Source organism: Lichenostomus cassidix, chromosome 5 (genome assembly GCF_008360975.1).
Source record: "Lichenostomus cassidix isolate B80296 chromosome 5, HeHo_3.0, whole genome shotgun sequence".
Classification (NCBI taxonomy): Eukaryota; Metazoa; Chordata; class Aves; order Passeriformes; family Meliphagidae; genus Lichenostomus; species Lichenostomus cassidix.
In genome coordinates this window covers 37,496,539-37,521,232 of record NC_139486.1, presented here as the reverse complement: position 1 = coordinate 37,521,232, position 24,694 = coordinate 37,496,539, and the positions used below count along the sequence as shown (strand labels likewise).

General features: G+C 38.5%; 1 protein-coding gene across 2 annotated transcripts in view; it reads right to left on the bottom strand.

The window, feature by feature from the left end:
- The window catches only part of INO80 (INO80 complex ATPase subunit), a 63,757-nt gene that overhangs the window by 12,641 nt on the left and 26,422 nt on the right, over positions 1–24,694 (bottom strand). For both annotated transcript variants that reach the window (XM_085062415.1, XM_085062416.1), the window contains 9 exons: positions 24,439–24,524; positions 23,297–23,464; positions 22,733–22,866; positions 21,884–21,951; positions 20,685–20,778; positions 19,369–19,546; positions 13,881–14,021; positions 9,369–9,594; positions 3,987–4,114 (listed from right to left, as the gene is read on the bottom strand). In XM_085062415.1, the coding sequence (XP_084918541.1) occupies positions 3,987–4,114; positions 9,369–9,594; positions 13,881–14,021; positions 19,369–19,546; positions 20,685–20,778; positions 21,884–21,951; positions 22,733–22,866; positions 23,297–23,464; positions 24,439–24,524 (1,223 nt within the window). The remainder of the gene's footprint in view (positions 1–3,986; positions 4,115–9,368; positions 9,595–13,880; positions 14,022–19,368; positions 19,547–20,684; positions 20,779–21,883; positions 21,952–22,732; positions 22,867–23,296; positions 23,465–24,438; positions 24,525–24,694) is intronic.

The window sequence follows — 24,694 nt, the reverse complement described above, 5'->3', positions numbered from 1 at the left end:
TTGGGAATACATCTGTTGCACTGAAGACCTGGTATATGCTTTTTCCTATCAATAAATAGGTTTAAAAAATCACTAATATGGGAAGTTTGTTTTCACAGAGTATAAATTTTTACTAAATCCCAAGCTTTTACTGTGCAAGCAAACCTTTCCAAACAAACCACCTGCACCCACTTCCTGTCAATTTCATACCATTTGATTGGTGGTTTTAAAAACCTGGTGCTGTATAATGTCTGTCCAGGCTTCATCTCACCAGTGAAGAGCCTGTGCATCTCTTGCACACAAGAACACTTTGAACATTACACTGGTGTGTCAGCCCATAGCTCCTGCCAAGCAGCGGAACCGAAACCATTGCCTGAGACACAAATCAAATGGCATCAACTAGGAATGCTGTAAGCAAAGGCTTTTTCCAGTGAGACACGTTTTTCATGCTCTGAGGATCTCAGAATTTTTTGATACCTGTACAACTATCAATAAAATCTGAATTATAGATAAAGCTCAAATAACCACAGAGTTTCTCTGGAAAGATACCCTCTGGCATGCCTGAACAATGGGATCCTTGCTTGGCTGACAAGATGCAATACGTACTGGTTACATGAGTTAGGTTTAACCCTACTGGTGCCTGAGTCTTTTTGAAATGCTGTGAATGCAAATGAAGACAGAAAGGAACAGATAGTGCTTTAGCAGCAAGAACTATTGATTCACCTTGCTCCAAGCCACAGTGCTCAGCAGACAGAACTGAAGTGCTGTGAGAAGACATGGCAGTGCTTCCACTCTAATGAACTTTCTGACAGTACCATACCCAGTTCTCCTTCTCACCTATCCTCCTGAGCTCCTGATCCCTTTTTGCTCTGCTTCACTACTGCAGAAATGGTGAAAGAGCCGCCATATTATAAGGAAACTGAGAAAAAGATTGATGCAGAGGAAGCAAGCTTTGATGTAAGGCAGATGAAAGAGAAAATGAGGTAAATAAAACAGTGTGGAAATAGCCAAATCCACACTTGGACTACCTCTATGAAACAGAGGACATGGCTAGTAGAATTTCTGGAGCACAACAACAGAAGTTCAAAGCAGAGAACAGCAACTGCACCACACAGACAAACAAGTCCTAATTTACTATTGATTTATTCAATTTCTACAACAGGTTCCTATCACCAACTAAAACCAGAGAGAGAGTTGTCAGTTAGGAACTACATCACCTTTTCTCCAGATTTGACCAATCCTTTTACTGTTATCACAAGAACCTTTTCCTTTAATTTCTTTGTTACTGTTTTTATCTGCCTTTATGATGATTCAACCTTTTCATCTTTAGTCTTCCCTCATCTATTAACCATGTCTTCATTATCTGTCTTCTAAACAAACTTCAGCACAAATAAAAAACAACTTCTTTCATTCCATCAGGTGGATTGATGCTTGTTCCAGACTTCAGACATTGTCACAAAGGCACAAAGTGCAAAATAGTAAGTTATTCTACACCTGCAATTACTGGTATTTATGGACTGTTCCCCCAGGTCTGCAAACCAGCTTTGTACATTAGCCCTTAGCTGATCATCTAACAGGTTCTGGTCTGCCTCCATCCACCTTCCTCTGATCAAGGTGGATACTTCACAGTAGTGTTAACAATGCTCATACAAAACATTCTGTAGCTGTGAACTGGCTCTGCACAGTACTTTTCCAAATATTAACAGTACACTCTTTCAATTCAGAATAAAAGAAAAAGAAAAACCACGTTGCAATTCATACTACATTTCTCAGCAGTTCATTGTTCTGATCACTCACAGAAATGGCATTCTTTTAGCTAAAGAGAGAAGTCTGATGGCAAAGAGAATATTTAAGGAGTAAATATACCTGGTCTCTACTGTAATTGTAGATGGCACTTGACTGCTCATTTTTCTAGCTCCCCACAGGGAGTGATGGAGTGGGGTGAGAAAAGCCTCACAGGGAGGCTTCAGTCTCAAGCAGAGTTTCTTATATTAGACCTGCTTGAAAAATCTACCTGCCAGTCTTGTTTAGTGTAAGGGGTCAGCAAGCCACCAGAAGCATCAGTCTAGGAAAAATAATGAAACCCTTGCAACAGAGCACCTACATAAGAAACAAACAACACATGATGACCTGAGTATAGTAAGAGTGCCGTGCTGCTAAAGCCAGTGTTCTTCTGGGCTTCCACTGATACTTTCTCATTAAACTGTTTTCCCTTCATATTATTTCACAGACTAAATGGGATACTCTTATGTTTTAACACAACTCATTAACTTTTGGTAGAGTATAACCAAGACTTTTTATTTCATGCAGAACATAATTTGACCCCTCATCTCGTGAATACAATCTGATTCCCACTGAAACCATGGAAAATTATTCTTACGGAAGAAAGCAATCACATGGAGAAAAACAAACAAAATCGTAAAAAGTATGAATTACACATCTACAGGAAACAACAATACTGAAATTATAATTCAATGTCTTCTGTTGAAAGAAAATAATTTTCCTCTTTGTATTTTTATCTGCCATTTTATAGTGGCTGAACTACACAGCAGCTCTTCAGCTGAAGCTCCATCAAACAAACGTGGTTTTGTAACTTTGTAAACAATGTGCCTTGTGCTCTCTGCCCTGCTACGTTTGTGTAATATAGTCTGAATACTGTTAAAAAAGTCATCCCATGTTTTTTCATATTCAAGTAGGCTGTTGGATCAGGAAAATAAATAAATATCTACAGATACGCAACTTTTGCACGGGTTTTCTTATTAATTGAGTCCTTGCTTGGTTTTTAGCTTGCTTAGCTTCTGTTACTTGGGTGGGGAGAAAGAATAACAGATGACTTAGTAGGTGGCTTATTTGGATAATAAAACACAAGTGAAGTTGAACATTCAAGAGGTGGAATAGCAAAATGGGGTGCTCACAAGCTAAGAGAAAGACAGAAGCACTAAACACTCAGCTTTATGAGCTTCATGGTGTAATGCAGGGTATCAACAAACCTACACCATGTCCAACGTTTGCCAAAAAAAGAGGTATACAAAGCAATGCTGGGCAAAGTGCCAAAATACAGAATGCAACCATGCAAATTCTGTTTTTCCTCACAGCAGCAAAAAAAAAATTCAGCTTGTGATTTGTTATTGAACTATTAACTGCTGACCTTAAAATACACTCCTGTTCATACAGAACTCATGACTTAGGCAGCTATTGATTCAGGCTTCTCACTTTTTCTCTTCAATTTATTGTGGAGAAGACAGTATCCTAGCTCTTTGATGGCATAGCTACTCATCAAATAATGACTTGTTTTTTCTTCAGTGGCAGAATGACTGTATTTAAATTATGAGTAATGGCTTAATTTCTAATTTCTTTCCTATCCCATTGGCTAGAGAATCTCTTAATGTTTACCAATCTTCTGCAGAGAATAAGATATTAGAGGGAAAAAGTAAAAGTCTGTGAAATTACAAGCAACATAAACACTAAAATTTACCACTGTTCACCCTCTTCCTTCCAACAAAAGGGCATGTAGACACCAAATGAAAATAGAAGGAAGCAGTTCAAAACCAGCAAAAGAGGATAACTAGGCCATGCAACCCCTTGTCACAGGGCAGTGCAAATGACAACACCTAACAAGGTGTCAAGACGCAAATGAACGATTTCATGGAAGAAGAATCCATATTAAGACTATGGAGTATACGGGAGGCACATTTGGCTCAGAAAGACCTTGAACTGGAAACTGCTGGAAACTGAGTGACTAATTGTGATGTATCACTGTTCTTGTACATTTTACCCATACCATCTGCTGTCACACACTGGTATCACTAGAACACCAGGTTGGACCTTAGGTCTAACTCTGTATGGCAGTTCTTCTATTCCCATATTAATGCATTTACTGGGTATCCTCCAGTATAGTAATTTCATATCAGTTTTGCTGCATCCAAATTATAGTACTTTCTCCAAAAAAACAGTGTTGCTAAATCTCCATCTTCATAATTTGTCTTCTTCAGCTATAGCTCTCCTACCTCCAGTAAGTCAATCATCCGTGTCATCTGGGAGTAAATGAGAACTCTGTGTCCTTGAGATTTCAGCCGTGTCAACAGAAGATCAAGAGCATGAAGTTTCCCGCTGTCAGTAATCAGACTCTCTTTGTCTAAAAAGGAATAGAAGAAAACCAGGTAACTAATAAAGCAAACCCAGATATATGCAACAAGTTAACTTACAAGCTTTCCTGGCATTTCATTGCATTATAATCCCTGAAGAGCCAAGGTGCGATGGCAAAAACTGCAACATCCCTTCTGGCTGATACTTAAAATCACAGTGCTAACAATAACTTTTGTTTGCTGACACAGAGCATATGAACACATACCCACCTGGCAAAACCTTGTCATAGACTGATCTCTCAAGCATCAATTCAACCATTTTTTTTGACAGCCATATCCCACATCTAAGGTTTCATTCTGATCAAATCAACAGCACTATATACCTTGACACTTGAAGAAATATTTTCTGCTTCACACATGAAAATGCTATTCTTTGCACATTTGCTGCTACCTACTGCAGAGCCTTGACTTATCCTCCACAGATCAAACCCCTCACCAACACAAAAAGTGAACACTTCTCTAAGTCACTTTAAAACAAAAATCCCCTCACAGCACTGCCTTCCTCTTCCCTATTCTCTCTTTTTTTTTTTCTCTTTTGTTTTGTTTAAGAAATATTTCCAGATGGCAATCTTTTCAGTCACTTCAGATTTTATACTTCATGTCCTCTCTATTGCAGCACTGCTCATGAAGTATTTTTCAGGAAGGAGATCTTCCTGTTTGTACATTCTGTACATAAACTTCAGTAAACAATACATTACTGTTGAAAGAGGATGAAGAGAAATTTTCTTCCAAAAAATTATCTGTTGGAAAGGCCATTGATGGTTCTCTATTCTTCTGGATGTCTGAACTTAGGTTTACAGCCAAAACGGAAAGCTGACAACTGCAGATGGTGGAGGCTAGTGGAGAGCCCAAGTATTTTCAACACATCTAGCAGGTAATGTTCTCTAATGTCTAGCAGGTAACACTTTTGCACACTTCCTGCTTCACAGAATGAATTAATTGATGGGCTGAAGAAAATCCAGCTTTCTGTAAAGCAGTTAACTGTCTTGCCCAATATCCCAATTAAAAAAAAAAAAAGTTACATACAAAAATTAATTCTTTCACTTGACCACCGTGCATTTCAATACAGCCAAAACCAGGTTCATACTAGTGGAAGAGAGGAGCACAGATCACATAACAGCACTCCTAAAAACATCTTACAAGCACAAAAGGCAACACAGTCCATGAGTACCCAAGTGATGTGGTAGGTGTGCAGAGATACAGCACAGAGTAGTAAGCGATTCCTGCAAGTACAATTACGGGCTTGCTGAGAAAAGCAGAAATGTGGTTGTTCTCTTTCAAAAATATCCTTTAGTTTAAATATAAATAATGGACTTGATGCTGGAATTAGTGGGATCTACATTAGAACATCAGAAGATGCAATTAACAGTCTTCTTTCTGAAATTCAAAAAATTCTTTGAGTTTCCATATTGTTTAAAATTATTAGCTATTCCACTTGCTCCATGAATCAATGCTGTGAATGCTCTCTCCTTTGGTACTTTTAGAGCCATGCATTTGCAATTCACTAGCTAAGAACCTAAGATAAGACAGGTCTGCTCTTTCTTGCTTGTCTGCCTGTCTAGATAGTCACTGTTTTTCTCCCTTTTGCTCTTCCTTCTGGCAGTGACGATCTTGCTCTGCCAGGAGCAAGTACCACACCATTGCTTGAACTTTTAGCAACTTGCTTAGGGAATCCATTAACTGGAAGGCCAAGCCAAGGAAATACTGTGAAGAAAACTCAGCCCACGCATCAGGCTGGCATTTGTTCTAAGTGCAACATAATGTATAATGATGCACTCATCTCTAGAACAGAATTCAGTCTCAATTACATATAAAAAATTAATAATGTCATGTGTTCTAAGGAAAAAACCAAATTTTGAACTTAGGCAATTAAGCAAAATGGAAAAGATTTACAGCTGTTTGGTTTTAAAATTCACTCATGGAAGCCAAAACCTCTGCACAACAGCAGTGTTTACTCCTTATACAAAAAGTTCTTATTTCCTTTCATTATCCATACAGCCACGACATTCTGCTTTTATTCTAATTGGTCAGCTTGCCATTTCAGAATTAATTAGATTGAGTGAAGCTACATGAAAAGTATCATGTAGTATCATCACATATCTTATATGTGACAAACAAACTTGATTACTAACCAAAAGCCAGCTGACTGGAAGAAAACTCAAAGAACCAAGAGGCTCTGTTCAAAAGTCAGTCTTGACAGGATCAGATTAACATATTAGCAAGTTTCCAAAAGCAAAATGCTACTGTTTTTCTCACAAAGGCATGAATAGGTAGAATTAAGTTTTGCTAACTGGAAATGATGCATGTCCTTTGCTGCTGGCTCCTGAGGTCTCCATTGTGTAAGTTACTATTTTTAAATAGCAATGAAATGCAAATTACAAGTAAAGAATTTATTTGCAGATGGTTTGAAAAGTTAGCAACTTGTTAACAGTTCACAAGTCATCCAGTATCTCAGCAGCAGAGCAGACTGCACCGGTGAGAAAGTTTTTGGGGCTTTTTTTAGGAGAGGAAAACAGTACTACCAAAACAGAGATTTATCATCTCTGGAAGAGAAAACCATTTGTCCTTAACCTGGCACCTTTAAGCAGGCTATCCTGATGCCATTGTGTTTTCCAAGATCAAGTATTTTTCCATGCTGAAAGCCTGCCACCTAGTGCTTCAAAGGACAAATTTTGGAAAGCGGTAACAGAAAATGTATGTTATTCTTGCCATCTTCTGAAAACACCACAATAATTCAAGAGAATAGAAAGTGTCTTCCACCTCTAGTTTCTCTCCCTTCAATTTCTAATCTTCTTTCACTGAGGGCAAGAAAAAGATAATCTACTACTTTTTTAAATGGGATTTCCAAAATTTGCAATTCTATGGTTTTTTTAATTTTTAATGATTACCAACAACTTCCAGTGACAAATTCTTTGGATTTTTTTTTAAAGGAACTTTTAAAACTTTAAGTCAGTCAGGAGATAGATGTCCTGTACTGCACTGTCATAGAGCTTTCCCTAGAACACAATTTTTGGGTTCTTCAGTACTGTATGAAAAAACAAGAAAAAGAACCAGACCAAAGGGTTTTCAGTCTGAAAAAACCCCAAACCCAACTGCCTCCAGCCATGCAAGGATATGGACGTAAATTATCTACGAGGGGATACAGTGGGCCTGAGAAGAATAGTTACAAATGATTATGACTGAGAATAACCCTTGTCAGGAGCCCTTGCTGATGACTGTAGCTGGGCTGAGCACTCTCTGCAGAATGAGAAAAAGTGCCTCTGGACATGCAAAAAGCAGAGGAAAGAGAGATAAAGCCTGGGTTCCAGTTGACACCCCTGGTTCCCCTCCTGACGGCACAATGGGGTCAGCGAGGAGCTAGCTGGCTCTCACAGTAAACAGCCAGTGAGGCCGGTGCTTTTTATCGATACTAAAAGGACTCAGACACTTCCTGCCATTTAATCCAGGACCATTTTTCTTTCAAAGAACAGGAAAAGCCTCAAGAGATTCCCACAGTGATCACAGCTGAGCCTGCTGCCAGGGTACTGGGAACGCTGAGTCTGGGAGAGGATAGATCAGGGTTTAGGAGAGAGAGGTGTCCCCCTTTGCTTCTTGTCACCTATTTGCCACAGCCCTTCACAGCGACCATTCCATTTGACACTTGCTAGTGTTAAGCCTTGCAAAAGGCTCCTTCAATACATCACTCACTTTCTGTAAGACACCATGCCTGTTTTTGCACCTATGAACACAGCTTCCTGCTGTGGTGTGTGCCCTCTCCTCTTAGAGTAGTTTAGGTTTAAATGCTACCTTCCACTTAATTGAGACACAGCTGTACAAAACTACTTTTTTAACCTACTTCTAGCTCCAACACTTCTTAAATTAAGCCAACTTTACATAACACACTCATATCAACCTCCTCAACCAAATTCTGTTGTGCTTTGACAACAAATTGCCTAACCTTGCACCTATTCTCTCACTCCTGTAAGCTTCTCATACCCCATCTTTATTCCTCTAAAAGTTTTTGCTGACAACAAACTCACCAGCTTAAAATGGAAGTATTTTCAAGAGAATGCAGCCCTGTCTCTTTCTGCATCGGCTACTTTTCTGCATTTCTCTATCCATGCCTTCTATCCTAACTTATCCCTTCAATACTTCCCACTTTTCTACTACAGAGATTCATTTCCTTTTTCCAATAACTGGCAAACAATTAAAAAAATTCCCAAAGGAACTATAAAATTTTCAACTATCACTGAGTATTAATCCAGTGCAAGCCCATGAAAAATGGTTTCTCCATTACATAGGTACAAATGTGCATGTGCTTCAAATGATTCCAAACACGAGATATCTTCTTAAACATGACTGTAGCAAGCAAAAGGCCATTTTCCTTTTACTGTATTAACTTCCCCTGCCAAACATCCTTGACCCAAAAGGGTCTGGGAATAACTTTGCATCTGGCAGTGTAAGCTGTTTTTCCTCTTGGCTATCTATCAGATCTCTAGTACTTTCTGCAGAATTCTGCTCGCTGCACAGGACCATCTTCCGACAGCTAGAACATGTCCAAAGTCACTGCACTCCTGGCAATCAAACCCTGTGAGATCTTGGACTGCTTTACTCAAATTCTGAGAACAAATGAAATACATTTACTTTACTGGTACACTGATACCTTTTTCCCACTTTACAATGAAATATGAATAAGTCTTCTTTGTTTAAACTGAAATTCAGTAAATCCCTCATGCCTTATTTTCCAGGCCAATTTCCTCTGAACTTCGTCCTCAAACCCATCCTTCTCACAGTAAATTGCTACAAGTAATTTTAATCTTTTCACTAGGCAGACCAATAAAAGATCTTTTAGGACAATATGAAGCTCTTCCAACACACTAGGAGGCAAGTATGACACTAACTTTTCATGCCATCTTCCTGTCTCCAGCCTCAAAATAATATTTGGTTGTGAGAGCAGACTCGGCTCTAGTAAGCAAGATTATCTCTTTACAGTTATTTGGAGGACTGACATTCAAAAAGAGGTTTGTATGCATTTGGAAAACCTGTATTAGATCTTTTTCAGTATCCATCAAAGAATCACTTCAGACAGGGGACGCAAAATCATGGTGTATTTAAAGATAACAGGGTTAACTTTCACTCAGAAGGAAAAACAGACAACCATCATCAACACCTCAAAAAGTCCATAACTAAGCATAAATTACCACCAATAATAACAGCTGTCTTTATTTATTCTCATCTCCACTCCACTACAACCTCCAGACTTACCTGGTATCCTGATAAAAGACCAACCATTTTGAGGCCTGATCCCTAACAGCCCTCCTGGATGCTCAGGGAAGAACTGGGAGCACTGCTTCAGCCAGTCAGCAGCTAGCTCAGGGGATCCATGGAGTACACACTGCTTTGCTTCAAGACTTCCTCCTTCCCTTAGTGCCCTGCGCTCATATTCTGCACTTCGGTCATTGCAGTAGAACTCCAGTGGCACAGCTGTTACCTACAAGTAAAATAATAATAATCACTATTCTTATTCAGATTTCTCCATGTCCCCAAATCCCCAGTTCAGGTGCCTTACCACAGGATCGGATTTTGAAAGTTAAATCATTATGAAATGTAGAAACAGAAAACAATCTTTGGTTGGGCTTAAACCAGGCAAAGATGCAACATCTCTCCACAGCACAAAAAACACCATATGAACAACCAGGCACAGAAAACCTGCCTTTTGATAAACTTTGCCTTGTGCCAACTGCTACACAACTGACAGCGAAGCTAGAAAAGTAATACCCTTGCTGCATCTTTCCTTTTGCCAAGATTTCTTTTATTTATCTGTTTATTTTTAGTTCCGCCCTTCACAATCAAGTATTTATCTCATTAGCAGACACTTATACATTGTCCTTAACAGAAATTCAAGTGATAATTCAAAATTAGGGAGATTCATAAAATAGAAAGGGAAAAAAAAGGAACAGGAGAACACCCCTGTTTTGGAACAGCATATTTCTTGGGCTTTATACCTGGTTTGAATGGAAGTGGGCTACAGAAATAGTGCTCTTTTTCTCGTGGCATTCTATGAAATCTATGCCCTATTACCTGTTTCAGTATATACAACCCAGCTGGACAGACCAGTGTTGCAAACACAGGAAGTGTGATTTCATGCCATGTGAACTATTCTGGAATGGCTCCACCACTTTAACTCCCCCTATTCTGCCCCATCCACCCAAATCTGTACAGAGTGGAAGGTGCACATGAGCCAAACAGCTGAATGCCAGTGGCTGTAAGGTGCTTGAGCAAATTCTGTTCCAGCAGACAAGGTTGTCCTTTGTACAGTCTGCAGCTTTCTCTTACGCCTCCCTCACCGTGGTAAAGGACAACAACCAAAAGTGAAACTAAGCTATGGTACACAGCAGGACAGACTGCTCTGCTGGGTTTAACTTCAGATACTTCACCAAGAGTTAAATCATAATCCAAAGTAAACACAGTTACAACACTTTAAGTCAAATATAAATGCAGAACAATTCACTGTCTAGCACAAGAATTTAAAAAACAAACAAACAAACAAAAAACCCCCACCACAGATTACCAACTTCTTTCTATCTTTTTTGAATATAGTCTGTTTTGGGAATACATTCTCAGGTGCTTACAAAACTATCTATAAACAAGTTTAAAAAAGAAAGCTAGTAGAAGCTTTTACATAATATCTAAAGACTTACTAATGTGTTTTAAACTCAGAGAAATGCAAATTAATTTCTGTATTAAGACAATTAACCCTACAGTACAGGCTAGTAACAGAGAAACTTGAAATGCTGTGACAATTTCTTCACCAATACGAGAAGCAAATATACGACTACTTTAGAAGTTATTGTTGCTTTTATTTCAGAAATATAAAATATTTATTTCAGAAAATAAATCCTCCATCATGACATATAAGTTAAATGTCATATAAGTTAAAAACACTGTCATGAATCCTAACAGTGTGCAAAATGACATTCCCTAAAGGACTATGAAAAGCAATGTAACAAATGAAAATGAACAACAGAAAATCAAGTTTGTGAAAGTTTTCACGTTTAAAAAAGGCAGTGGGGCTGCATAGGAAGAAACAGTACAAGTGTCTATAGGTTTTCATGGTGAACAGTAAGCAGTTGACTTCCTGCAAAATTGAGCAGGGATGGGCATTAGTGTAATAATGGCACATGTGAAACATTAAACACAATAAAAGAGCCATCTTTGTATTACAGATGAAAAGCTTCTGTGTCTGAAGGGGGTTTATGTTTGTTCCAGCTTACTCTGGTGTGGTGCAACTCCTACACATTGAGAACAATACATACAACATTGTATCATGCAAATAAAAATGTTTATACAGCTTAACTTAATGATAAGCAATAAATAATTTAAATATCACCACTTTAAAACACAGCACTTTAGAACTGTAAGGTAAAGAGAGCAACCCATACCTCAGGACTGCCTGGTATCTTAGATGTTGGCAGTACCTCTCCAAACATTCGCCAGTTAAAGCAATAGGTATTAAGCAAGGTTTCCTAGCTGGAACTGTGGTCCAGACCAGTTTCATAGATTTCCTCTCATAGGAATAAATTAATCTCATAAAGTCTTCTCTTCACAAGGGCCAAACAATTGTTTAAACACATTAATGAGCACAGTTATAGTACGTAACAAAAAGAAAAAATCTTTACAGTAATGGTAAAGCCATTGTTTTTCAAGATACCAAGAACTATTTTTACACCTTTCTATGGGTCTTACAGCCACACAAAACACTGCAAGATGAAAGGGGCTATGTTAAGACTTCGACCACATTTCCCACTACCTAAAAGGTACTTTTAGAGTTGCTGCCATCCTGTACTGCCACCTACAGTCCGAGCACATGTATGACGTTTGTGAGAAAGGGCAAAATCTCCCTCAAAATACTCAAAATGCATTTTTTCAAATTTTTTCCCCACGAGTTTGTTTTTGTGGTTTTACTTGTAACAAAAGCTAGAGCAGTCCTTAGTACTAAACCCTCCTCTGTCAACACATTATTGTCAAACTGATTGATTTTAAGAGTCATGGTTCAGAAATACATCAAAAATATAGTGATAGGGATGTATGAATGCATTTCCACCTTAAATCAAAAAACGTAGTTTAGCTAGGGCAATTGTAAAATGCTTTCTGCAGTAATCTCCATGCAACGTTAACCTTTCCAACATTGTGAGATGACCAAAATTACTTCATGCAATATTCCAGTGTGTCAGAGATCTATTGAAACCAAACCAAACAGTATTACTCAAAATTTAATTGATTAGCTTATGACAATGTAAGACCCTTAAATGACAATGTAAGACCCATCCTCCAAGATTTGTTTTTTATGATTGAGACCTGTCTGTACTCAGGAGAACTGCCTGCATAGGAAAAAAAGACTGAACCCCTCCCATAAACAGCTGCTACATAAACATACACTCCCCTACTTTTATAATTTGCTCCATTAACTTGCCAAAATTCATCACAGATCAAACAACAACACATATAGTTTCTGGGAACATATGTGCTCTTTCTGCTCTTTCAGGTCTTCTACACTCCTGCCCGAAGTTTCTAACAAGTGTAAAATTAAGTCTTTGTACTCCTTGAAACAAAAAGCCATGTCTACACTTAATCATTTTATACACCAGCCAAGTTTTATTAAAACAAATAACTTTTATTCACTAGAATAAACATCAGGTACAATTTCTTCTCTCCTTTTCCTTCATAAGTAGCCTTCTAAGCCCCTCTCCACCCTTTCTGCTGTAGGGGAGCAATTCAGCATATTCTTCATCCATGATGCAAGTTGAGGTACAAAGAGTGACAAATCAAAGAAATCTGAAGGCAAAGTGGTTTTCTCAATTTACTCTCAGAATAACCTCTTATTCTCAAACCAGGTAGTACACTGTTACTGGGAGGTAACATGTGATTTCAAGCAGTTCAGCTGGATTCCTGGCCCCTAGAGCTGCTGACACAGACAAATTCAGCTTGAGCAGCAGCAGGTAGGTGATGACCCTGCATTTGTAAGGTCCTGCTTGCCATCCACTGTTCTCCAGATGTCGAAGTACAATTGCACATCATTTGATGAGGCCTACAGCAATAACTTCAACAGTGACTGAAGAATATAACATGTGGATGGTCTGGAAATAAAAATGTATTTTGCCCAGCTTTGTTAAGATCCAACAACATGGAATACAATGGCCATAGAGCTATGAGGGTCTCTTGTGCCAGTCCCAGAAACTTCAGCTAAATTAATTTAAAAATTCATTTAACAGATGATGAACAATCCCAAGCAGTAGCACTTAGCATCCAAAAGACCTAGAAAATGTCAACTTGAGTAATCCTTATACACTGCAATTTGGTGTTTCTTTTTTGAAGCATAAGAGAGAAAGCATTGCTTCCCAACCCCCTTCTGCCATCGGAGCTGACCAAACAACCACCTCACTCTGTTCACATCATACCTAAACCTCCTCCTTGGATTATCAATGAATAACTGTCTTTAAAATCTCTTCTATAATTGCTTTAGGCATTAGGAGAGAAAGTGAAATCTCAGAACAACTCCCGTTGGGCGCATATTGCAACTTTCCTTTTCCCTTCAGCACCTATTACAGTCACTTCCCCTATGCAAAAGCCCACTATTGAATACTGTAGCAAAAGGATATCCTCACAGTTTTACCCAACCAGAAGAAAGTAACAGATCATTCTGTTCCAAAGACACAACTCTACCAAGATTTAAAACACAATAGAAAACACATAATTTACAACTTAACTTGGACTTACCCGTGGACTGGCTATGCACAGGAAGGACGGCAGCTCAGTCACCTGGCAGCATCGAACACATGAGGTAGCTGATTTCCTTCTATATATGACATGGTCTGAATAGCCAGTAACTGCTTTACAGTGGCTGCTGAACACAAGGTTCTGAAAATAAAATTAAAATTAAGAAGTTACTATGTCTATAAAGAAATACTCCTCTTAAATCTTGTATCCGCCCATCAGGAAGACAAAGCACAATCGACGTTTCTCTTTGAATAAGAAAAACTCCACACATCTTCTGTGGTGAGTGTGAATCTTCATATAATTACCAGAACATTCAAATCTGGAAATGTTTGAAATCAGAATAGTTCATATCAATACTTTTCTTTCTGTTTAGTTGGAACCAGAAACAAGTATTTCTGTCTTTGACCTTAGCAACCTCTTGACCTTAGCTTTTCTAATAAAGGAAGTACAGGAATATTCAAGTAGAGTGTTTTCTAGCTACTCATTTATCTATTTTGTATTAAAATCAAATTTTGCAGAGAGTAAAAAATTAAGAATCTAAATAAAGCAGGGTTGGTATCTTTTGACTTGCATATTTTCCAACCTTTTCCTTCTTTCCTGTTCAAAAGAACTCTAAATTTTATCCTGAAGATTTTAAAGATGCTAGCAGGGTTACATACACATGAACAAATCCATGTTTAAAACCTGGAATTTGCCACAATGTCCTTTTGATACAGAAGAATATATTGACTCAGAAGTGGGGACATTCAGATGACAGTGCAGTTTAAAGATAGGAAAGCTCTTTGAAGATGCTGAACTCTACACAGAAAAATAACAAAAAAAATAATTTTCTTCACTTGCATCAGTTATAGTTTCTTTTTTATTGTAAATATCTGCTCCAAACAATGAAATAAACTGCTTACAGACTAAGTCACTTCTGCCACTTAGCTTTTATTCTGACTCTTGTATATTCATAGAGACCAACAGTTCTATATTATGTTTAATTGTTTCCTATAGTACGCAGAGCATTATTCTGCACACAACAGGAAACTAGCAATAATTTTAGAAGCATTAAGGGGTATACCTCTCACTGCCATAGGACGACAGGATGTGCCCTGCTGGCAATTCCAGCAGTTCACATAACAAAAAGGTAAACAGGATCTCAAGTTTTGGTATTGTTTTGTCCCAGTTCCTAATGCACCGAAATTAATTGCATGCTACTTTCACTTCACAGAGCCTCCCAATTTTCTGAAATCCCAGTATTTAAAGTTCTAAACATCCAGGTACATAACAGAAGCAGACACCCTGTTTAGCATGTCATACACTGGATATACGCATTTCTATGTATGTCAAAAAATGCTAGAAAACATCCACACCAGGGGTCTATTATGGATCATGCATTCTGGGCCCTTTCTATCTCCATTCACTGGGCAAGATGCAGATGGCTAGCACATATCATTTGGAACTGCTGACAAGGGATAAAAACAGTCTGACTGTACTTACATGCTAGCACTACCTACACTCAACCCTAGCCCATAAGTGAATATTTCAGCTGCTGCCAGCGAGACTCATGGGCTGGAGCTGGCAAAAATAAAGTTCATACTCTGACTGAACATCTGCTCCTCCATATATAAAAGGTGAGAGCAGAAAGAGCTGACAATAGTCTTTCATCGACACTCAGCAGGGCTAAAAGTCACAGATCAAAGCTTGGCCCACACTGGATAATGTGAAGTGATGCCAAAAACAGCCTCTTACTCAGCTGGCAATTCTTAATCAAGTAACGCTGGCTTAAGCAACAACTACTTCACGTGTTTACTCCTGTCCCCACAGAGCCCCTTCTTGTTGGCCTAGCTGTCTGTGCTCATTTAAGATGCTGATCAAGATGAAAACAAACCCTTGCCCCTCCACGCCAAGTGAGTTTTGTGGCGTGCTTCCCCACCTGGTAAAACAGGCTGTGTGCTGGAACAGCAGTGATAACAGCAGTATGGGAATCACAGGGCTGGGAATACGTGCCTGTGGACAATGGATGTCAATGCTGGCTTACTCATCTGACAACCAGAAACAGTGGAACACCAACACTGCTCCTGAAAAGGGCGAGTCCTTTCCCATGATATATTTGCACCACTTCCTATGGTAGTTTTGTCCCCTCTCCAGAAGCCTATTTGGCTACACATCTAATTAAACAACAAATTCAACAGCCATGAAAATACAAAGTTTTATGCAGTTGGCTCATACAAGGATGTGTCAGTGAAGTCCCACATCAGCAGAGGCAAGATTCAGCAGCTGAGAGTAAAGAAAGGACCGTAAGAGTTAGATGGGGAAGAGTGAACAACTGCTTTAGCTCAAAGCCCCTCTCTTCCCCACCCCTGGACCACACACTGGGAGTACAGCTGATTTTATGAAGAGTCAGCACTGCAGGCAGTCATAAGAGCTTTCCAGTAAGTCTTATGACAGCAAGCACTGGCATACTGATAGAGGTTTGGTAATTATTTCCTGGAAAGTGAGAGAATACAAGAAACGGATAGAGGAAGTTAACAAATTGTAATTCCAAACCTATGCAAGTTTGTTACTCAACTCTCTTCTGGAAAACACTATCAAAGACCCATTAAAGATGACTTTAGGGCAACTGAAGTACCCCAGAGGAAACATAAATAAAGCTTCCAAGAAAGTATCCAAAATAAGAGAAAAGTATTTTTCCCTGGGCTTTGAGTGCTAGATTCTGTGTACAAATTATGAGCAGGTCACAATAAGAAACATCCCTCTGAATGCTGGCATATGCAGCTGTTAAGTATTCATGAATGGAGCAGTCACCAGATATAACAGGGAGAGTGGAAACCAGCTTCCCATCAACCACACCCATGGAAAAGACTGGGTAAGGTTACAGAACTGAACACAGCTACAGCTCTGAAATGGACAACATACCCCAGTACAACAAAGCCAAAAACCAAAGAGGAAGATTGTTAAAAACCAAGAATGTATGCATCTATTACAACTATGCAATCTAAAATAAGTCTTGAAAGAGGCTCTCCTATACTCTAAACAGAGCTGCACATAAATATGGGTGATTGCTACCAGCATCTTAAGATCATTAACAATCCAAAATTTTTAAACAGAAATAAAATTAGGAAAAGAAAGGAGAGAAGGGATCATGTAAACACAGCAGATTTTATATTAATTTAATTCAATGTATAAGAATACACATGGTGTGGAGGCGTTGAGCAAGGGCAGTGAAGAGACCTCAAACTGCAGAGGATTTCTGTGTTTACATGATGAAACTTACACTATCTTTAGACAGATGTAACTTCAACTTCAGAAATATCCATTAAAAATAAATGTGTTTCTTTTTCTACTGACTTGCTTTCATACTTTGTCTCATACATCGGAAATGCTGATCTGAGCAGTTAAGAAAAGCCTTTCCAGATTTATACCATTTCCTTTTTCCTTTTTTCTCACCCTCCTCACTCCCTGCATGTTACTATCTTATGAAGCCCAAAAGGAAGCCTTGGGGAGTGTTACATTGAAAGCTTCTCCAATTTGGGCTAAGGAAAAAAGCTCATTTTCACTCACAATAAAATGTGGTGCTAAAAGACAGGCATGTAAAAGGCAGTTTGTTTTTCAACTCTCCCTTTGGTTTTGTATTCTCCAATCATCCTTTCTTTTTTCAAGATGTTCTAAATGTAAACTCTGCAAACAAAATTCTGCAAACACAGCTTATTTTAAAGTGACTTTAGGTGGTAACTGTCGAACAGGCAGGTTAGAAAACAGCTCTAAAGTATCTATCATAGCTGTAGGGCTATTCTTCCTTTAGATTTACTGGGGTTATCACAAATGCACTTTACTGCACACACTGATGAACTCTGCTCCTCAGCTGTTTTCTGTATTGAATGTATTAGTTGCAACAGACATTAGTTACACACAGTCGACAGTCCTGGGAACCCCTGAGACACAAGTAATGACATCCTCAAAGAACAGAAATTATTTGGAGGAATTGAATTCATGTTTAAATATTTCCAGGTTGTGGTATAGATGGGTCTGTAACCTATCCAAATGCTTTACATTTAATTGTTAATATTAAAACCTACACATGCATATTCCACATCTTATATTTAGAATTTATAATCTTAATCCATCTTGTGTCTTTCAGAAAATACAATTATTTTCATTTTGATACTTATACACACCAAACCAAGGGCTATGTAAGGAGTTATATCATCATTCCACATACGTAAAAATGAATAGTACCTTCTCTACGTGCACACAACTTCTGATACCATCTTTACCATTACACTTCTTTACTGCTACTCTTATGACACCACATGAATTTTCCTTAATCATACCAACGAGACAACAGAGCTACAGTACAGTCTCGGAGATAAGCCCTGCAATCACCACAGACACAGTGGACTGTAACCTCAAAAAAAATAAGTGAAAGCAAATTCCTATACCATAGACATTTTATCAAGCTAGACACAGAAACACAGAATATTAGAATACCAGCACAGCCAGAGTTAACAGGCACACACACTCACTTGGCTGGCTCTTTGTTTGATAACTATGAGGACTCATTTTGTTGGCTTTGCTGTTAACGCTGCAAAACATGACACCAAGTCCAAGGTTGGTTTCCTACTGCTTATGCGTCTTCAATTTCAACTTCCTCTACACAATATTCAATTGAATTCTGGCTATCTCCTTTCCCCTTCCAGACTCATGAGCAGAAGCAATATTCCCTAGAGAAAACTGGCACGACCTCACTGTTTCAGAAAAGACTTTTTTTTTTACTGCATATCTGCTAACTGCCCTAGATGCTTTCCTGACTACACACTAGGACTTTGTGAACTTATTTCCCAGGGAACTGAATCAATGGAGCCTTAAACTAACTCAGGAAATCAACTGCAATTTAGTAATAAAAAGACAAAATCTTCACCCATATCCCAGGCAAAAGATTAGCAAAAATGATCTTGCATTACACAGTAATTTGAATACATCTGGAGTCTACCAGACAGCAGCAGGAGCAAATTTCAGAGTAGAAATACACCACTGAAAATGTTTGTCCACAAACTCTAAAACACTGTCAGGCTGGTCTCCATTTTCCCCAGTTGCTGCACCAATATATTGAATTTGACAAGAGTCATTTCAGCCAGAAAATGAGCATATTGCACATAAAAAACATTACAAAACTCTTAAGCTTACATATAGAATCCATCCCTGACAAATCATGAGACTAGTTCTGTTTCTCCTGTATCTACTTTTGGTGCTCCTCCAGTAATATTTTGAAGCCTTCTATGTCAACTGATTTATTTATTTATTATAGCAAGCTTTGAAATGTCTCACCACATGGGAGAGAGACAGCTGTTAAACTGTTTTTCTGTTCAGCACTCTGAAATCTCTTAGCTGTATCTAAAAAATGCAGACAATATAGTCATCCTGTTTTATAAGGACAACAAGGGTTTCATCATTTCTTACTTACGAGGATTTGCTACTGTCTCCAGATCACAGAAATTTTGCTTACCTGCAGCAAAGTGCAGCTGTGCAAGTTAGGGAAAGACAGTGGGAAATTTACATCAAGCAAGAAATCCCTGTTCCTCAGAAAACATGACCCCTGCTCTTTCTCCTCTTCTGTCTCCATCCAGGAGCGCATGTGATGGAGCCTGTAGGATGCTTTCAGAGACAGGAAAAGAGCTAACCATCTGAAACAAAACACAGGAGATGTGTTTATTCACTGCTTTGTGAAAGCAAGGCTTGAGTGTATTTACAGCATAACTCTATGTGACAGAAATGGGTTTGTTTTCAGAATTTCAGGCTTACAGTGTCCTGACTTAAAGAAAATAATTTTTGCTGGACATCTTCCATTATATTACTCTTATTTCAGTATTTTCTAAGGTGGCTTAACTGAATCTAAGTGATTAAATCAGGATACACTTTGAAGAACTTCATCTAAGAGGATCAAGCCCTAGTTCGTCACTACTATTTAAAATTGCACTCTGACTTCTCTGTAAATTGCTCTACATATAAATTATTCATAACAACCTGTGTAATGAATGCAGAATTTATCATAAAGACCATTGAGACACATCAAGAAAAATCTGAATTATGTTACTGAAGTGCAGTAAAGAAACAATAATTCAAAATAACCAGAACAGAGAAAGAATATTACACTTACAAAGCTCTAAAGCAAAACATCTCTATTTATTAGTAAAGATTTGCTTTTAATCTCAAATTTCTAAGTCATTATCTAACTTGACTCAGAGCCCTTTACAGAGTACAATATAACTTAAAAAGATCACCTCCCTTTTTGAGATAATACAGTTCGTGATGCCATAAATGCACAGTTCTATGCTTACGCCTCAGAATTCCACTCCACAATAAAAACAAGACATGTGGGAAGTAGGTAATATGGCTCAGGGCTGACAAACAACTACCACAGCACAAGCTTAATCCATGTGTGCTTAAAATATACGCTCAAGCGCAACTGGTAGGAGTTGCACTGAACTGCCCTTCCAAAGTCTAGATTTGGTGCTTGATAATGCCAGCAACCTGTGGCATGACCCTAAGCAACCTCTCCTTTTGCCCTTTAACCATTTTGTGTATTTACAGTGTCAAACCATTGTAACACAGGGTTTCTTTTGACAGGGGCATAAAAATTGCACTGCATAATGGTGCCCTGTACCTGGAGGAACACTCTAGAAGTTGTTCTAGTATTAGATAACAATAGAGAAATTACAATGTTAGGAGGCACAGAAAATGCAGGTTTAGGAAGGGATGACTGCCATCATCTGTACTTTTCCTGTAATCACTAAAAGAGAAGAAAAAAAGAGTTGTCCTCACCTGGCTAAATGTCCCTGATTCATAAGGTTTGCCATTTCTGCTGGAGAGACATCAATAAACCGGAGGAAAGAAAAACAGCTTTCTTCATTGATGCCTAGGTCACAGAAATACTGAAGTTAGGCCAACCCATTTCACAGACACTCATAGCTGAAAATCAAACTTACTTAATCAATTCAAAATACACATTCTCTGACATATGACAAATCAAGGTGAGTAAACAGGAGATCCTAATTTAACCTAGATCTTTCAGAAATACTGAAAATTCAGTTTGAATCTCTGTTGCCTGACTACACATTCCAGTTCATTTTCCAGTATGGGCAAGAGAAGGGCACTTATCAAAAACAAGAAATACATTCTAGGCCCAAGTGCAGCCAGTAAGGACATTTGTTTCACTTACTAAGAATCAATGGGCAGTGTGCATATTTGCAAATTCGAACAAATATCTGCCAGACAGATGACCAGAACATGCATACCCCAGGATGCCTGCCTCACATGCTCCCTCTCATCTAGAAAGTCAAATGGGTTAGAGAAGGAGATGCAGGAACTGGTAGGGAAAAGCCTTTCAGGCCCACCCATGTGCGCTGCATGGCCCCAGTACCAGCTGAACAGGTCCATGCTAACAGATTTCAGCATAGTAATGCAGCCAGTATCTCTCTTGCTTTTCATTTCTGAAGTTTTTCCAATACCAGTAGCTGAGTGATTTAATTAGCTCTTGTAGGAAAAATATTCAGTCATCTATAATAAATTGTATCTGTCAATATAAGCAGCTTTTCTGAGGTTTTTGCTCGTTGATAGATTCTGGGTCACTTGCATCTCATCTAGTTCCTAGTTGAAAGCAAAGTTGGCAGTTTAAGATACAACACAGAATGTACTGAAATGAATCCAAGATTTCTTAGAATTGAATCTGTGAAAAATTCACATTAGCCTAATAAAGCAGCATCAACCTCTTGAAGCAAGTTAAAACAAGACAGACTGAATTAAGGTACTGCACTGGGACTAAGTAGTACCTAAATGACAAGTTATCCACAGATTATTCTTCCAGATGGTTTCCATTCTTTCTTCTCAGAGCAAATGAAATATATGTACAAACACTGATCAGATAATTTTAGAGAAATAAATAATCTGACCTTTCCCCCTGAAAAAGACATTAAAATATCACAGTGTGCAACCCAGTTTGCTTCAAAGGACTGTAAACCTACCCTTCCTATGGAAGAGAGACTGCTGGATGTGGTCTGGTGCAAATGGTGAAAGTAAAACCCGTAACCACCTGAAAATGAAAGCAACAAAACCAAACAACATCACTAAGAAGGTGTTAACACATAACATGTTAAATCACACAATTACCAAAATATACAGAGTAGCCATTCACCTCTTCACTGTGTTTTAGCACTCTGAATATCTGGAATTGCATGGCAGTAGAAGGAAAGTATCATCAGTCTACATGCATTGCTGCTGATTTGGCACTGAGATATACCATTGTTGTGGAACTGCATTACATGCTCTAGAACAGCTGATCTTGTCTTCATACATGTCTGTTATCTCTTCCCTGAGCACTTCTCATAACTGAATGCAAACAAACTTAATCAAGAAGTGCCACGGCTGGAGAAAACAGCAAACTGCACTTGGGCAGAGTCTCCTCATACAAAGTGAGTATTAAAAGCTGTCAAGGCACTAGCAGATGCTCACATTATACCATGTCACAACAGACAGACACTGATAGCTTCCCTGCATGTGAAAACTCATTGAAGGGAAATCAGGTGGGGTTTGTTTCAAGAATCTTTTAAAACTTAATTCTACTACACATCATCAGCAACAATTCTAAATTCCTTTTCCTGGCCTTCTTATTCAATCAAAGGGATATTCTGTGATTAGAATTCCATCAAAAAAGAGCATTGATATCAGATGTTTAACAGCTGAATGACTAAAAGGAAATGGACTGCTCAGCCAATGTCATTTAAGTACACCAGTTATTTAGCACTTACAAAGATAAAATAAGTCAAAGTAAATACTAAATCTGCTAAACTGGATAGCAAGTGGAATAGGCTTGCCTGTCCCGTGAGTGGTTGAAGACCCTGATCTGTCCATGACGGTAGATGAACTTGGAAATCTGGTATGGCTTTAGGGAGATGTGAAATGGGGACCAAGTTTCTTGTCGCTCAAACAGCTCTGGGTGATTGCACACCTGTAAGAGAGAGAGCATGTCAAAAGCTGAGAGGAATTAACTTAGTTCAGCGCAGAGTCTACAACCCAGATCAACCACGACCAATGATCACTAAAACTTTGGTACTGATTAATATTGCATGGCTATTTTAGAATATCTGTTCAAATTTGAATACGGCACCATACAGTTTCCTATTTACATAAGAGCTATTGCCTCTTCTTCCCAAGTATTTGTAACCAAACCAGTTAGCAGATGCACGCACATTCTGGCTAAAGCTCTTCTACTCCCAACACCATGCTACACGACATCCAAAAGACAACTGAACTGCATGCAAACTTGCTTGCGTATACCAGAATTTTTTCTGTATGGTGTTTTCAAGAAAAGCCGTATTTTAATTCTGTACTAACAAATGATTATACTTTTCAAAACTTATTATTTAAAATAGCCTTACCTTCCTGAACTGCATGACTAGATTCATGAGACTACTAGTGGTGGTCTGTGCTTGCTGAGTAGTGCCCATTGATGACTGCAAGAGGTCATCAATAGAGATTTTGTTTTTCAGAGCTTGGTACAAGAGCTTCTGTCGACTTGTCTGCTGGCAGTACATAAGAATTTCAATCTGCAAAATGATAATGAATATTTAGCCTTTTCTATCTCTGAAATGAAGGACTATCACATCAGTACACAATAATGCTGAGAGAAACACACCTGAGGAAAACATAACTTTCTCAAAAAATACATTTACAGGTAGCTGAATTCAGATCTGTATTTCAGGATCCAACCTTGCAAGGACTTAACTGATAGAAGTGTTTTGGAAAGCTTGGGTAATGATGCAGGAGACAGACCTTTAAAAGTACGTGAATACAACTAAGTAAACAGATAGGTTCTTAAGAAACTGTGGAAACATCACACCTGCAGCTGATGAGTTTAAAATCTGACTTCAATTCTACAATCCTACAGTTACCCACTTAGAGCTGTGTCAGGAGCCCACAGCAGTGATGGGAGCAACACACAACAACAGTGGCTGTAGGATGTCCACTGAAATTAATAAGCATATCAGAACAAACCACGTCTCTCAGCCAGTGGTGCCAAAACCTGGGGACTGTTGACCACAATATCATCTAGTATTGCTAACATCCACGTGAAATTAAGAGACTGACAAGAGAGGACAGTATGATGTTGCCACTGTATTTCTCACTCTGTACAGGCATGCGGAAAAAACCCTAAACCCAAGCCAAATCCTTCACAAAGGCTACTGGAAATGTTTATCACCCAGTCGTCACTGTATCAATCTCCTTCACTGCCATTACGGATACTTCTGTCAACTTAACCAGGACTAAAGATATTTAATTTTTAACTGGTAACAAAATGCTTTCCCTAGAAAAAAAGTTTGTTAATTAGGGGTTCTTCAGTTATAGTCACATCTAATGACATTGCTCGGATGTGGTGCAAGAAAGTGAAGGTCCAAGAGAACTATCTACAGTCCAATTTCAGGTATGCAGACTGACAAACGAGTCTGCAAAAACGAGATTAGAGAACAGAGCTATGACAATACAGCTGCAATACTCACTCCAGAGAAATACTTTTTCTCACCTTATCTGACAGTTCATTTTCCACATCCTTCTTGATTCTTCTCAACATGAAAGGCTTCAGGATCATGTGCAAGCGGGATAGTTGGTCTGAAATTAAGGGAAGGGGAAAGAAAGAACAATTACTTCATCAAGGAAGAAAATTATGTGGTGTTTTACCACAAATGAAGTCCCTTACTGCTCAGCCATTTCTCCCCATATGAGTTCTTACAGCACAGAGTTGGTATTTCTCTGTTGATTTTTCTTTTTTTAAGTGAGTG